Source organism: Prorops nasuta, unplaced genomic scaffold, assembly GCF_024137725.1.
Source record: "Prorops nasuta isolate Cenicafe-Biocafe unplaced genomic scaffold, Cenicafe_Pnas_1.2 PNAS00008, whole genome shotgun sequence".
In the NCBI taxonomy this organism is placed as follows: domain Eukaryota; kingdom Metazoa; phylum Arthropoda; class Insecta; order Hymenoptera; family Bethylidae; genus Prorops; species Prorops nasuta.
Genome location: NW_027116805.1, coordinates 379,512 through 394,481, shown reverse-complemented (window position 1 = coordinate 394,481; position 14,970 = coordinate 379,512). Strand labels below are relative to the sequence as shown.

Below are 14,970 nucleotides of genomic sequence, written 5' to 3'. Positions count from 1 at the left end.
TAATCTGGTTTGGCCCTCCGGTGACAACTTCGCCATTGCCAGACAGATACGAGGTGTCCTGAGGGACGTCCTGACTGAAAATCATTTGCATACACCTCCCATTTTGCAACAAGCTACCTGATACCTCCCCCCACCTTATCTCATTACCCCTAAAATAATATGTCCCAATTATAGATTCTTGTCTTTCTCTGTCGTTTTCATTTTTCAGCCGTAAACCAGATCGATGAAATATCAAGACCTGCAATGAGATGCATTGCATTTTCCGAAAATTGGGTGAGACTAAAAATCAAATTCCTGTAAAAGAAAAATACATATTTTAAATGTTGAAATGATAAGGAGTATGGGGAATTGGAAATGACTTACAAAAAAAAAAATCGAAATCATTTTCATCCATAATCAGTGCATTCGCAATTATGTTTTCGTTCCTGAATGCATTCGACTCGTTTTCTCGTGGGACGCCATGTGGGGCTAACAAACTTTTGTACATAGGTCACACTGTACTGAAACCCATTGTTGATATCTCCTTTAACCTAAACATTTAAAAATTAATTAAATAATTTACAAGTATTAAAAAATATTTAAATTCTGGTCTTAATTAAATCAAACAACTACTATTTATAGCGTTGATAACGAACGAACAAATTGGTTTTCAGTGATGGAAATTAAAATTAGTCGTACAGGAGTAGATAAAGTAATTATTGAGCGTTTGCTAATTGGATAAAAGAGGTGTAGTTGGTAATTGGTATTTTTTTAATTAGCAATTTACTTGACAATTGATGTTGGAGGAATTCTTGTAAAGTGCAAGTGGAGGTCCTTCGACTCCTTCGGGAGGAAAGATTAGGATTTTTTTCAAACTCGTTTTTTCTTCGCAGTTTTCAGGTCTCGCTATTCTCACATTTTCCAAGTTCGGCGACGAGTTTCCAAAGAGTATTGAGGAATCAGATTCCCCTCTGTTCTTCAACGATGTGTCTTTGTAATTGTCAAGGTCAATCCTAGTTTCAATCACAGAACGACTGTGAATTTTAGGATTCTTCGAGATTATAGACTTGTTAATAGCTTTCACTTTTTCGCAGAATGTTTCCAATTTCCTCACAGGATCCTCCTCTTTTTCTACTATTTCCTGAGAGCATTCGCAATCAATTTGTGATCCGTCTTGGTTTTTGGTAAATTTTATCGAAGACCCACTTCTCGACGAGCTCCTTGTAGTAGTCCTTGATGTGCTCCTTTGAAAATTAGCATAATCCTTCGAGAAACAATTGCAGTCTTCAAGATACTCATTTGAAGGTAAATCGAAATAATCATCAGGATACTCGTTTTTTGAAAAGCTATAATCATTTGAATATTCGCTTTCCGTCATGCTATAATTATCCGAACATTTTGGCAATTTTTTTTCGGCACTCTTCACCTCAAAACAGAATTCCTTACCGGAAGGATACTTGCGCGTTATCTTTTTACTCACAGACTTCCTAGACGAGCTTTTAGCTTCCCTCTGAGTGGCTTTTAAAGCTCCAGTCAACTTCCTGTACTCACTCGCGACCTTAGACCAGTGCACGCCATACTGGGACCAATGCTCCGGAATGGACACGTCTGGACTCAAATCATACAAATCAAATTCAACAGTTTTATTAAGATCCGAGCAAATTGGATCATTGCAAAGACTATCCTCATTGTGATTCAGGCAACTGTCGTTTGAATAGCTCAAAGTTTGACTTGTACTACTGATTTTCTTCGCTCTCGTTTTTTGCCTGGAATTGTCATTTTTCTCACCAAATTTAGAATTACTTGCTACACGGCGGTTGTTCTTATGCCTATGCTCATTTATTCTGCGTGACTGTCGATCTTTGTCATTCTTGAAAGATTCATCTTCGCTACTTTTCTCGTAGTTTTTACAATTTTCCTCCAAGCATCGATCGCTACACTCGCAATCTTTTAAATATTCCTCATCCATGATGTACACAGGACACTTTGCACGATTCTTGTTTAATTTTCTAAGCGAAATTTTGTCCCGAGTTCGATGTATACTCTGGTTGTCGATGCTCCTAGTAATTTTTGGTACTGATACATGAGTAGAATGATAATTTCTGATATTATCACGACTCTTGAAGTTTTCACATGGTTTCTGGCTGGTTGATTGATTCTCACAAGAACAATTAAGCCATTGTTGAATCCTCGGTGTATTAGCTAATTTGCCCAATTTCCTTTGTCTCGGTGATTCGTTGGTACACTCGCTACAATAACAACTGGTAGAATCACCTAAAATATTTCCCTTCGAATTTCCTAGCCCTCTTCTGACCGTTCCAAAACTGTCAGTGGTCCTCCCCGAAGATCGACCGAGAAATCTTTCTCTAGGACTACTCGACTTGCAGGAAAATCCCTCTGTGTCCTTCAAACTCATCCCCTTTAGCGAAGTTTCAGACTTTTTTGCTTCCTGTGCAATAATATTGTTTTTCACAGACGCTGGCATACTTCTGTTTCGCCTTTCGGGTTTGGAGAAAAATTTTACCCTTGAGACCTCTGCTTGAATATTCGTCTTGTTTGCATGATTAGGACCGGAAGTTCGTTTGGGGCAGCAGGAACTGCATATGGAATCAATATTCCGAGTTGTTTTAGCCTTTGACTTCGAATGGGCGAACTTAAGACCTTTTGCGTTCTTCTTGTTCGACACAAATCGTTCTCGATCACTTCCGCCATCCATTCGTTCATCAGAAATCCCATCCTCTTCTACCGAATCACTTCCCCCAGTTTCCTTTGGTCTAGCTTGTGCGAATCCTTCTTCTTCCTTCACACGGTGTCTTGAAAAACGTAAATCCTCCGTAGTTTTACTCTGCCGAAAATTCCGCTCTTCCAACCTCTTATTCCTATCGATGTGCCTAAGAGTTGAAGGTTTACTCCTAAAAGTGTTAGATGAATTTTTCTTGAAAAAATTAGTCCTTGAATATCTTTTATTCAATCTTGCATTTGTGGCTTCGGTGCTTTCGATACGGGACTCGATATTTTTCATTACAGCATTCGCAGTAGCATTTTTTTGTCCAATCACATTGTACCTCAAATCTAATGATTTTTTATTGTGTCCTTTTCTTGAACTTTCTACCCTTCCTTTTGATGAAATGGCTTCCTTGGACAAATTACACTGACAAGCCTGGTGTTTAAATTTCTTGAAACTTTTTTGTCTTACTTCGGCCCTGCTTTTATGAAAATACCCTAAACGCATTTGCGAATTTCTCTTGTATCTTTGAATTTTGTTTGGCCTAAAATCTTTTCTCATAGTATCAGTGGAGCTGCTCTTGTAATCATCATAGCTTTCACTTAAATCTCCTTTTAACTTTTCGCTCTTTTCCCAAAAATTAATAATCGCTTGATTTTTTAAGTTCGATACACTTGTAAATTTATTCCTTCGATCAGGGCTGGTTAAGTTTTGATTATTATCACTGACTACATTATTCTTTCCATTGTCTTCCATGTTAACTGTGAAATGAATCAGGTCAATGAAATTTCATTAGAAAAATTATGAAAAAGAATTGCTTGTAGTACTTACCGACTACTTAGTTTATCAAAATTCGATGCTTCAATTTTATTTCTGTGAATAAATTTTCGTAAAAAATTGTCAGTTAACCTTCGTTAAGCAGAAAGTTTTGGTTTACCATGTATTATTTGCAGACAGGAAGCTGTCATGTTTTTTGAACGGACAATATGTATGGTTAATTTACAATCGGATTATCAGGGAGACGATACATGTTGGTCTCGTCGAGTTCACGTAAAGGTGGGGGAGGCTGAAACTGATGCTGAAGTGGTTAATCCTGTTTAATAGAAAAAAGTCAGCGCCGTTAGCGGTAGTGTGACCGATAGGAAGTTGGCGAGAAAGGTGAACGATCGATTAGTCGCTACCATGATAATATCGAAAAGCCTCTTACCGTTGTGCTTTTATCGAAGGCCTCTTCTTTCCAGCTAGGCCAATCAGATCAAATACATTAATCGGACCCCTCCCCTTCAAGGGTCATATCCCTCACTTCCAGAATAGGATAATTGAAATTCTTCACATAAAGGGTCGTATTCAGAGACGTCACTCAAGTCTCAAGGAAGCCTCGAATACTATAATATATATATATATATAACATACAGTATGGATTTCGAGCTTTCCTTTATTTCGTGTAACGTCTCTGCATGAATACGACAAAAATGCTTCTCATGCTATCGACTAACAGAAAAACTTTATAACCCTCTCTTCATATAGTACAAATTTATAGTATGTACACATTAAGCCATTAAGCCACTAAAACATTTAATAATCAACTTCACAGTATCTCTTCATTTGTTTCCTAATTAAATTTCTCTGTTTGAGTCTTTATAAACTTTTCCGTCCAGAATTTCATATTTAGCAAATTAAACAGCTAAGACAAATTTCTCAGTAGTACAAAGTGATATATTCCAATTTATTGATTGTTAATTCTAACCGAATTCATATACGTTCGTCCTCTCGATAAATTTATTTTTTCAATAATTCAAGCAATCTAGAATTCTGAAAATTGTAGCAAGTCGAAAAGTTTCTGTAGAATTTGTAAGCTGGTTTTATCTCGAAGCAAGCAACTTCGGAAATTGACTTTCAGTTTTTCTTTTAGTCTCATGTTTAAACTATGGGAAAAATATAAGTGCAAACAAGCGATGAGATGCTGCCCTCCCCGAAAATTGCCAATTGGATTCTTTCTGGCAACTGCGATGCTGCTTTATTATGTAGAAAATTGTTTATTGGGTGGAAATAAACAAAAATCAAAATCAAATTCATCGGATAAATGAAGAAACAATTTGGTAGATAATAAAACCTGTATAAAATGAATAAATAAAATAATCCATCAATATAAAATTGTCCATATTAAAAAGTTTATTTTATTTTGGTTTTGTTAGATTTCATAGAAGTTTTCTTCGCTTCAGGAATCCTCCCATATTCTTCAATAGAGTTCCATCTATTTCTAGAAGCAAAAACAGTTTATATGAATAAATTGTATTTTCTTGAAATGAAAAATTTATTAATTCGATATAACCTGAGTTGATTCTTCAGAAATCCTTGTAGCTGATATACGGGTGTTAACCAAGAAAACTTGGATATTTCTGAAAAATCGCCCTTACAACAAGCAAAATCGTTCAGCCAGGGCCACAGGATAATAATTATCGTGACCAGGAAAAGACCTTGTATTATTATGGGCCAATGCTTGCGAAAAACATTTCTCCAATACTCGCTCAACCTTCTCTGCTTGACCTATAATCCACGTTATAGTTTTTATCCCCATAAGGTATATGCCTAGAAGCAACTTTCCATGAAGTGAACTTTACAATACCCGATTAATCCAAGATTAACTTGACTATTATTAAACTAAACGAACCCGACAAGTTGTTTATCTTTCGTTAATTAGTATTTTTTTGTAAGCTAATTTAGCCGTAATTGATTATACTAATAATAATTTGAAAATATCAAATTATTTGATTGGTTGAGCAGTTTTTGTATCCAGTGAAAGAAAAAAATGAAGGCTGGTGAAGTGGAGAAAAATGGTATTCTACAACAACCAAAATTGATAAGTAAGAGTCGCCGTCCCATAGGGAAGGAGGGTTTATTCAACAAGAGAGTCCACTTTCTCACACGAACACCTTTTCTACCTCTACGAAAACTTTTGCGATCCTTTGAACGATCCGTGTGATGCTACTACAACTTGTTTGTTTGGCTTTCCTTTAGTAACGTCCTCAGTCGGGACAACTTCTCGCGCGCGACTCGAACTTCAGCGTGTGATAAACCGTACACGGCAATCGTGGGAAATGCTAAACACTGTTTATATATCATCCTCACTCTGACAATACGAGAAAATTTGCTCTTTAGGTGTATTATTTACAATTGGTCGGTCGGTTAAACGGATCAAAGAAACCCTCGAAGATCCTCTTAAGTTTTTATGAATCTGCAGAAACCAAGAGATAACAGAAAAGAAATTGACCAAGAGAAACAATTTAAGAAGTAGAGAAGTGAGCATATTGGAAAAGGCGAAGAAAATTTAAGTTTTAACGAACCAGTAAAGTATAACAGAAATTTACAATGAGAACAAAAACCGTGTGACGGTGGCTAATAAAATGGGAAAGTTGTTGAAAATTTATCGAAGCTAAATCAGTTTTAACAAGGATTTTAATATGAAAGTCGTTAGGAGTCTTTAATAAAATCTTTTATTCTCCGAGAGTTTATTAATATAAAGATTTTTAGTTTGTGTATGTGTGTAAGGTTTTATGAAGTGAGCCCAAACTAGATATCGCCTTAATGTATTGTAAACTAAATATGGTGTGATATATGGCATATATTTTATCGAATTATCTAATCTAATGTAAAGGGTACAATTTCACAGTATGAAAGCAGCTACATATCGCATGACCCCAGCGCGTTCTACATGATAATAAATTGATTATATGTTAACACTTTATCGACCGGTCGTGGTTGAGGCTACTACTCAGTAAGTACCGGCTCCCTTAATCGCGCTCGAATTTACTCCCAGTACCGGCTAAATTTTCACTATGCATTGTGTTGTGCTTATTCCTTTTGTTTTAAAGTAATGGAATTTTATTGATATTTATACTTTATTTTGTATTTGTTTTATACAATTTATTGCCTTTATAACTTACATTCATGAAATAAGCGCTGGCAGTCGAAAAGCCGATAAATAGGCTACCGGTCGATAAAGCGTTAAAGGTAAAAGTGATCGATAAAAAGTTGTTGATACCTTCAGCCTTTTTTCTACCTCAGTTTTGTCTCTTTCGACTCTTTCTTTCACTTGTAGTTTCTTTCAACAAATTGTTGGTCGGCTTAATATTCTTCATCTGGCCTACGAACATAAAAATATGTTAAATTTAGTATTAGACTATTTTTCTTATTTCGTTCCAAACCAGTTAACTTAATGGTTACATGTGAATCTTCCATATTTGTGACAGTTAACCAAAATACTAAAAGAATGTTGGGCAGTAATTTTTGTAACCTTTGTTCATTTTTGTAATATTTAAAGATTTTGAGAAGTGAGCTATTATATAGGAAGGGTAATTCAGTAATTACAATGAATTATAGTATTTTTTAGAGTAAACAAATGAAATTTAATATTTAATGGTGGTTAATTTCTATAAGAGCAAATTAAATAATTAGATCTGCCGTTTCTTGCAATTACAAGGGAATAATTATTGTCCTCTTGTAACGAGTCAATTCAGGTTAGGTCCTCGGGGATTTGGGATGAAGGACACGATGTTTTATTCTCATCGATTAATTCTTAAGCGTTTTCTTCGGAGTCGTTCCCTCCAATTTATAAAATGGAATTTTTCACTAATACCACTCAGTGGGTTATTGTTCCCGCAATTCACTGAAATCGTGTCACAGTCAATTTGTAAGCTGAGTGAATTTGTCATATTATCCTTTCGATATCATATTATTTCTCTCAATTTCCGCCCTATCCCAGTGGAAAATGAAATTTCCGATAAATATTAATTAATTATATTTAACTAATTGGTCAATACACTTCAAAGATAAAAATGCAGTATATAAGTTCATGTCCCAGCTTCAATTTGTTTAAATCTTCATAGAGATATGAAAAGCTGTGTGATAAATAAAAATCATAAAATTTCTTCCATTAAAAAATATCATATAATTTGGTTTCTTTAATTACAACAAAATATTTATTTAATAAATATTATTTTAGGTCTAGTGCCGAAATAAAAATTTGGTATTTTACTTTTAAACAAGCTAAAAAATTGCACTGCGATAGAACGATCAAAGTTATCGGAGTGGTATAACTTTTAAAATTGATGATTGGAGGAGAGGGTAGGTGGGGTGGCACCAAAATGATGGAGATTTCACATTCGATGAGATAATTTGATTTCTGCTAACCTCCATTGCTATTCAGCGTATATCCATAACTTGTACGATTTCCTCTCAAACTGGTAAACTGTCGGTATTCGCAAATTTGGCTCAGTAAACGTGTGGGTGTATTTACACTAACTTTGTACTGACTTCTCACGCCAGGAATAAAGTTAGTCAGCACATCATCGACTTTAGCTTATTTGGTTGCTGTCAGGTACAATGTGTTACATAATTAATTTAGTTTATTAAGATTATTATAAAATTTTCTAAGAGTCAGCAAGCAAAATTATCTCATATTTCTATATATAACTCTATTAAAAAATATTTCAAATTTGCAATGGTTTTAGAATGAAATATTTTCCTGCCGAGCTTTTCGATAGTGATTGAGAATTAAATGTCTTATTTCGCTATTTGATATTTCCCATTTGTCAGCAATTGTCCATCGAATTCCTTTCAGAATCGAGTTGTTGAATCGACAAATCGAGTTACGTTTTCTTTGTCCGGAAATGTGTCTGCGTCGAAGAAGTCCGACAGTGCGAGAACAATTTTTACAAGTATCCTCTGGGACATGCGAAACTTTCAATCCCTGCACACCCACCCTTTACCCACTCGCGAGAACATATAAAAGGCATTTATGTTTAATGTAAAATTCCGTTGAGCATAAATTGACATCGAACATGCACGTGTATCGTCTATCGAGAAATTGTTCAATAGCCTCGAAAACTTTGTTCGATTTTGCTCCATAAAAATGCAACGATCAAAATTAAGACATAAAACTAAAACATAATGACGTCTTAAATATCATATATGATAGATTTTCATAAATATAAAGGCGTTTCATTAATATAGGACACTTTTAAACTTTCCAATATATTATTTTCCCCTTTGGAAGTTTAATTTAATTTTTTCCAAAATTGGAAAAAGTTTAAAAGGATTTCTTAAAAATTAAAAGAATATTCCTATAAGTTTTCAGATTAATCACAAATATCTTAAACATAATTTTAATAAGAAATTAAGTGTTTTCTTTTTGTAGTTGCGGAGAAATTGGCGCTTAAAGAGAAAATCTCCTCAGATTTATTGTTGAATGGGAATGGAATAATAAAGTTTCTAAGCTATAAAAGAGAGAAATGAATATTCCTTGACTATTCAGAATGTTTCAGTATGGGCTTATTTGTAATTAAAGATAGGAGCCTGACACGGTTTTGCCTGGGCGGCTTGGATGACTATTGTTGCAATACAACACGCAACACACAAACACAAACGACGCAGACACAAGTAAAAATACGGATTGTGTCTTGCAGAAATAGAACGAAGATAAATGCTTCTCAATAGACAATGGCTTCGAACCTAATATTCCCTCTCCTTTTCCTCCTTCCTCCCCCTCACATTACATTTTACTGGTAAAATTCTCCTGTAAGCTCTACTTGAACATTTCACATTGCTGCTGGCAAACACAATCTCTGAAAAAATTATGTGGTATCGAACAATCGAACATTTTTGTTCATCAATTAATCCTCTCAACTTGATAAATAAAATAATTAAAAAAAATAAAACACTTTTCCTTATGGTGTGATAAATTCAGTAAACCAAAATAAATTATAAAAAGATGTATAAATATACTAGTAACTAGAATTTTCTTTTATTTTTTTATAAATTTAAGTATAAGCGCGGAGTAAATTTTATCAACATAATGTTTGTTCTTGTCTGTTACTTAAGCCGATTGCTCATAATGACAGGAAAGTATTAAGCATAAGTGAGTTACAGCTTATTTCTACTTGGTAGCTTGAAAAATTCATCGTAGCTTCGTGTTACCTCACAAAATTCGTTAAATTCCATAGGCGAGCAGAATCAGGAGAGTGCATGAAAAGGAAGGTCTATATTATTAATGGAATTAATTAATAATACATCCGGTATAAGCGTAAATATTTAACCATTGTGGACGCAGAGCACGGCAAATTTACGCTCCGTGAGTCCTTTTACCCTTTGACCAAAGCTCTCTGTTTTACTTTACACAAAATTATTTTCCATTTCAATTAGAATAATAACAATTACTGTATCATTGAAAATCATTGCTTGAAGTTTTCACGCAATAATGTTAATCCAAATAAAGCAATGCTCTATTAATTATACTATAATAACTTTATGCATAAAATATTATTTGTAATAATATTGTGCAATAATATTAGTAGTAATAATAAATAAACAATATTAATTCATGTACAACTAAGAACATTGATTTTTAACGTATAATTGACTTTTTCAATTTAAAAAATGTGACCATTTCTTAAAAGATGGTGAGACAAATTTAACAATGGCAAGGTTCTCATATTAATTTACAAGAATAGATTTGATACGTGGATTGGGTGTATTTGTAGGCTAAAAGTTAGTTGTGCAAGAAAATGGAAAGCTGCGTACAGGATAAACCGTAGTTCCGTGGCTTGTTATTTACCGTTACACATAGTCAATATGTGCGGTGACGAATCGCAAGGGTGACACGTCATGCAATCTCTGTGATATTTCCGGAATGAGACAGCCACTTGCAAGCTCGCCACACACGGAATTTATCTCACATATTTACGTACCATGTAATCCTTTGACTTCCCTTAAAAACCCCACTGAATATTTAAAAAATATAATCCTTTAGTTTAAAGAAAGCATATGTTTGATTATTAAAAGTTTTAATTGTACATTTAAGAGACATAGGTAGGGGCACTGTCAAAGGCTTACTTTCGATAGTTGCGTACAAGAAACCTACGCGGCGCACGCGGGTTTCCAATATGATTGTGCGAAAATAGTTGACATCTAGAAGGAAGTTGCACATAATAAATTCCATGATAAACGTATACTACCTGTTTACACTTGATTCCGTAAAAGGGTCAATACTGTGAAGAATATTATTATAAATTTAATTTATATTAATAAATTATTAAATATCGCGTAAACACTCATTTTGAGTTTTTATAAGAATAAAGTTAAGTTTAAGGCAATTTTAATTGACCACGTAAACAATCATTCATTTATAATTGGGTGAATTCTTGAAGAGCTCTTAAATCTGACCGTAGTTAGGGGTGTTCCTCAATAATTAATACGATGGGCTTGTGGGTAGAAAAAGGATGAGATTTGATTGGGCAATTCAACTATTAGGGTCGATTGTCCGATCTATTGATAAGCTTCTTGGTAAATATTTGATTTTAATTAAAGATAGGATGAAAAAGTTTGAAAAATTTAACAGAAAATTTCAATGGATTGAATTATGGTATATGTTTCTTAACAAATTCATAGTTTTATCAAGAGGTCGTATCTTTGCCAAGAATTAAGGCGTTTGAATAAAACAATGTTCCCTTGGTATCGTAGGTAGATAGAGGGATAAGTAAACAAGCCTTTAAATCTGAAATTTCAGGGTAGCGAAACTTTTCTCATCAAGCAGCTTGCTGAATTATCAATGAATCGATACATCGTTCTAGTTACGATAAGCTTCTGAGTCATTGTTCAAATGATAGATTATGCCATATCAAAATATTGTTTACTTACTATCGTTGGTTTGCATTATTGTACCGCTTGTATCGACCCTTCATACAAATCTTACGTAATCTTTTTTATTAACATATCCTATATATAATTTACAATTGATTTTATTATAACGAAATCATATAGTTTTATTTTTTGAAGCAATAAGGATAGAAGAAAGTTTCAATGTATTCAATTCGTTGTTTGATATGGATGGTGTATTTTCGATGAAAAATAGTTTGATGGTGAGAGGTATGGCCGACTTTAAGTGGAGCTCGCGTCGAATTGGATCGCTTACAGCGATTACACGAGTGACTGGACCGTGGAGAGAAACGATTTGCCACTGTACTAAGCTCACAGATATAGGACCCACACAGAGACCAACATGAGTGAAAAGCGATCACTGTTGGATTACCAACACACTACCAGTTTTATCCCAGTAAACCACGGATTCGTCGCTTTTATGTCGGCTAGTTGAGCCGCTCGATTTACCTCTTAATAGTTGCAACCCTTTATCCACACCGGCTTTCCTTTTCTGCCCTCTTCTCCTTTTCCACTACCTTATTTTCCTTTTTATACCTCTTCCCATCTTTTCGCACCTTCTTGTATTTTCCACCAACCTTCTATACCTTTCTTCCGCTTTCCTTTTTTTCATCTCCCTCCCCCTTCCCTGGCCCTTCGAGAGATCTATTCTCTCTTTTACCCTATACTTCCCTTCCCATCATTTACACTTTGATCTTATCCCTCATTTTCTCTTCTCTCTCTTTATTTTCCTACTTTTACAATATCTTCTTTCTCCTTAAACAATTCTTCATTATACAATTTCCCTCTTACCTATCTGATCGACCTATTTGCCAATATTTACTTTTTAATTGTAATAGCTAAAGAAGAGTTTGACATTTGCGGAAAGGAATATTATCACGGTTAATCAAGGATATTATGGTGGTAACGTGGTTGGACTAAGAAAAACCTGAAACGTAAAGCTATAAAGGTGAACGTGAACAAATTTATTTTGAGAAATCGAATAAATCCTGGTAAAATCTCAGTTCTTTGGAATTACCTGTATTCGCGATGAGTCGTTCAGTTTCTGGACATGTTGCGCTTACAGATATAACTAAACAGTACGTTGGGTACTGTCAGCACATTTCCGGACGATACATTCATTAAGAGATGACATAAAGTAGCGTAGAAATGGTCATACTTAATAAAGCGATATCAAAGTTTACTCAAGATACAAAATATAATAGCAGAACTCATGCTCCACGCAACTGAAATCAAGATAGGAGTAGAACGAGCGAAGTTATTAATATCGTACACAGTTTCTGCTAACATTGAACTGGTATCTGATAGTCTGATATTCGCTCTCTTTACACTTCTCTCTCTTTCTCTCTCTCTCTCTTTCAATTTCTTTATCTATCTCTCTATGCTCTACTTTTCATCCCTGCTTCCTATCAGTACAGCCAGGCATCAATTGCGCGTGTAGTATAGATGCCACGTTTCAGTAAAGAATGTGCAGCTAAATCATATTTTCCAACCCGTTAATTTTCCATAATTGGCTAATGCTTTTTATAAAAAATACTTATATACAAAAATTTATAACCTAAAATAATAAAATTATTTTAATAAATGCAAAAGTAATAAACTTACACTTCTAACTTCAACATTAAGATAAAACTACTCTCACATGCATATGGATGTAATACGAATATATTAGGAGAACAAACAAACAATAGTGATAAGATTAATGGTATATAGTGAAACTTACTTTCAAAGTAGTGTAGGCTGAATTACTTAATCTTGATGAAAAATCAAACGCCATTAAGTTTAGTCGATCGAATACCAATCAAGAATGGCATTTTGATGGAAGATTATACCATGCTTTTACTATGCATTGTTTAAATGAAATTTATGATTATTGTGGTCACTCACACACATCTTCATCGACTGCCTAGACAAGAAAAAAAGAAATACTTATTGAAACAATTATTTTTTCCCGATACCATTACTATTAAATGCTCGTTTTCTTCTTGATTGACTGAGCTATATATTTACATACACAATAATATTCGCTCTAAGGAAGATTTTGTTTTCATTCCTGCAACTGTTAGGCTAACTAGTAACGGACCATTAATTTCTTTGAAACAATGGATAATAAAAATGTTGCAAATCTTTCGTTAAAGTGCATTTATTCTGTCATCTTACGTAGTATATTTGATCAGCGTTGGATATTCCATCAAGAAGCTAGGGGCAAGACGGTCCAATAGCGCAGTCTGGTCTATATTCTTCGCAAAGTAAGTTACTTGTATTTTACTATTCGTTATGAGTTTCTACCATAAGTTTGCACTGGTAATAGACACCATATTGTTTCGATGGAAAGTATATAACAACGGCTTACATAAATAACAGAACATTTCTAATAGTTATACATTTTTTTAGAAATAAATTAAATTGATTAAAGAAAAAGTAATTTTATTTCATTACGTGGTTCTGGAATTATCAAATATTGTATTACGATTAGTTACAATGTTTACAAAAACAAGGATTTTTTTATTTAGAAAATGTTGAGATATTACTCTTTTTCACAACAAGTTTTTATTAATATTGCTAGCATTCTTTAATGTCCATGCTCTCTTTCTTAAACGTTATAGCAAAAAACAATAATTGTGTTAAATTATTTAACTAAATAAGTAGCGCAATTCAGAAAAATGTGATTTTGTATTATGTAGATATACATATAATTCATTGTAAGAAGTCATTGTGATTATAAAAAGTAATATTGGAACAAGAATGGCGTAAAAAATATCTAATATTTAAATATTTAGTTTTAGAGCATATTTATATATTATTTTTTTCATGATAGTTTCCAATTAATTGTCTTATTAAAATTTTGATCCATGCATGAAAATACGAGAAGTTGAGAGCTTTTAAAAGAGTTGGAAGTTTGTAGAAATGAAGGTAGAAATGTCGCAAGCGAGCAATTTGGTTGTTCGTTAGTGGCTAATTAATTTATAGACGGGTCACGTAACGGTATTTGATTGTCCAGCGAAGTCTATTCGGTTAGGCTAGCGTTCTGTACCTATGAAACGTCAGCTGGATGTAGGAAGCGAGTAAACTTGCGACCCACGACACACGAATGTTCTGTTTAGGAAATTATTTGTTAATTGAAGCCAATACTTAATAGGTTATAGCTTTAAATACTATAATAATTCAATCCAGTGAGTAGAAAATATTAAATAAATGCAAGATGATAACTAAGTCTCTAATTTATTCCAACTAATTTATACTTGAAATAGTAAATTATTCATTTATTAAATTTCAAATTTGTGTAAATTATTAAAAAACATAAACCAGCAAGATACCAGAGACTGATTAGTAACAAATAAAGTACATATTTTTAATGAATAATTATTGTGCACAGAAATACAATTAATCGTTCATGAGATTGATTGCCCAATATGTGGCTCTATGTCTTTTTATGGAATAGTCATTAAAATCAATTAATTGAAGGCGGTTGTAATAATTGGTTGCAACTTGACTAAGTTATCAGTGCAATTTATTGGCTGCTCTTTAAAACGATTTATAGCTGGGATTTCATC

General features: G+C 33.7%; 2 protein-coding genes across 5 annotated transcripts in view; one reads left to right on the top strand and one right to left on the bottom strand.

Annotated features, from left to right (window-relative positions):
- Tk (Tachykinin) overlaps positions 1 to 14,970 on the top strand; it is a 42,883-nt gene that overhangs the window by 21,667 nt on the left and 6,246 nt on the right. For 3 of the 4 annotated variants that reach the window (XM_066730469.1, XM_066730465.1, XM_066730467.1), the window contains exon 1: positions 13,581 to 13,665. The exons of the other annotated variant lie outside the window; for it this stretch is intronic. The gene's annotated coding sequence lies outside the window, so the exon portion shown is untranslated. Of the gene's footprint in view, positions 1 to 13,580; positions 13,666 to 14,970 lie in introns of those variants that run through there. 4 annotated transcript variants of the gene reach the window in all.
- Positions 387 to 3,460, bottom strand: LOC136775536 (uncharacterized). Its single transcript, XM_066730406.1, has 2 exons — positions 767 to 3,460; positions 387 to 530 (listed from the first exon to the last, which is right to left on the bottom strand). Exons 1-2 carry the CDS (start codon positions 3,458 to 3,460, stop codon positions 387 to 389), a joined length of 2,838 nt encoding a protein of 945 aa, XP_066586503.1.

Excerpts from the sequence above, each read along its gene's own strand:
- LOC136775536 (XM_066730406.1), bottom strand. The coding sequence starts at position 3,460 with ATGGAAGACAATGGAAAGAATAATGTAGTCAGTGATAATAATCAAAAC. Across the intron at positions 531-766 it reads CCTCCAACATCAATTGTCAA|GTTAAAGGAGATATCAACAA; the intron begins GTAAATTGCTAA and ends TTAAATGTTTAG.